This window comes from Microtus ochrogaster, chromosome 10 (genome assembly GCF_000317375.1).
Source record: "Microtus ochrogaster isolate Prairie Vole_2 chromosome 10, MicOch1.0, whole genome shotgun sequence".
In the NCBI taxonomy this organism is placed as follows: Eukaryota; Metazoa; Chordata; class Mammalia; order Rodentia; family Cricetidae; genus Microtus; species Microtus ochrogaster.
This window is the reverse complement of record NC_022016.1, coordinates 49,888,373-49,889,780: the sequence shown is the minus strand read 5'-3', so window position 1 is coordinate 49,889,780 and position 1,408 is coordinate 49,888,373. Positions and strand designations below refer to the sequence as shown.

The following is a 1,408-nucleotide window of genomic DNA, read 5'->3' as shown; positions in this document are numbered from 1 at the left end:
CAGAGAACTCGAGTTCAATTCCCAGCACCCACATGGCAGCTCACAACTGTCTGTAACTCCAGCTCTAGGGGATCGACACCCTTATACAGACATACATGCAGGCAAAACATCAACGCACATAAAAAACAAATTATTTAAAAAAAAGAAAAAAAGGTGGCACACACCTGTGACCCACACACTTGGGGCGCTGAGGCAGGAGGATCAGAACTTCAAGGCCATCCTTGGCTACAATGGGAAGTTTGAAGCCCTGAGGTATTGTGTCAAAGCCAGGCAAGGGCCAGTGAGATGTCTCAGTGGGTAATGTGCTTGTTATGCAGGTCTGAAGACCCGAATGGCAATCCCTGAACCTTCTTATATAGCTAAGGCAGGGCTCAGAGAAGGCTCAGCAGGTAGGAACACTGCTGCTCTTCTGGAGGACCTAGGCTTGGTTCCCAGCATGCACATGGAGATCTAATGCTCTCCCCTGGCCTCTGCAGTCATCAGGCACGCATGCGGTGCACAGACAACCATGTAGGCAAAGCCTCTGCACATATTTTAAAAAATGGTCTAAGGTTATAATATATAAATATATTTCAAAAGGCTAATGCAAGCCAGGTAGAGTGACGCACACCTCTAGATCCAGGTCAGCCACGACTACAGAATGAAGACCCTGTCTAGAAAGACAAACAAAAAGTGCTAATACAACCACATACAGGTAGTTTAACGTGCTGCGGATTCTGTGTGGCAAACATCGCCAGCCCCTTGTTCTCTGCTTGGCCTGGAGACACCTAAAACTGCTATTATTATTACTGAGGTCACACACTCAAGCCTGGTATGTTTTGCACTCAGTCTGCTGTGACCTATGCCTTGGCATCCAGCACCACCCCATCCTAGGCCAGGACCCAAGCAGCCCGACAAGCACCATTTCAAGGAAGAAAGATTTGCAGAAAGATGCCGGTGCCCAGTTACCTGTCTGGCCCAGACAGCCTTCGCTGTAGCTGTCACCTCTCACTTGTCCATTCGATACTGCGTTAATCCTGTGGGAGGAGAAGCAAGAAGTCAGGGCTTTCCCTCCAAGGAGAAGCCATCTATAACATCAAATTATTAAATGCAATAAGCTAGGGCTGCCCAAGCTCAATGTGAGGCCTCCTAAGTCTTGAGTCACGAGTCCATGTCACTTAAGTCACCTAAGGGAGTCCCTTCGAGTGAAACATGTCCTGGAGATGTAGTTATGGTCTAGACTGAAGGAGTGGTGTCGCTTTAAAGCTTCCGGCCTAGCCGGGCAGTGGTGGCACATGCCTTTAATCCCAGCACTTGAGAGGCAGAGGCAGGTGGATCTCTGTGAGTTCGAGACCAGCCTGGTCTCCGGAGTGGGTTCCAGGACAGCCAGAGATAAACAGAGAAACCTGATCTCAAAAACTCCCCCCTC

At 49.1% G+C, this 1,408-nt stretch overlaps 1 protein-coding gene across 1 annotated transcript in view; it reads right to left on the bottom strand.

The window, feature by feature from the left end:
• Window positions 1-1,408, bottom strand: part of Tmem50a (transmembrane protein 50A) — a 17,006-nt gene that overhangs the window by 7,086 nt on the left and 8,512 nt on the right. The window contains exon 4 of the mRNA XM_026782276.1: window positions 809-1,016. Within this exon, the coding sequence (XP_026638077.1) occupies window positions 809-1,016 (208 nt within the window). The remainder of the gene's footprint in view (window positions 1-808; window positions 1,017-1,408) is intronic.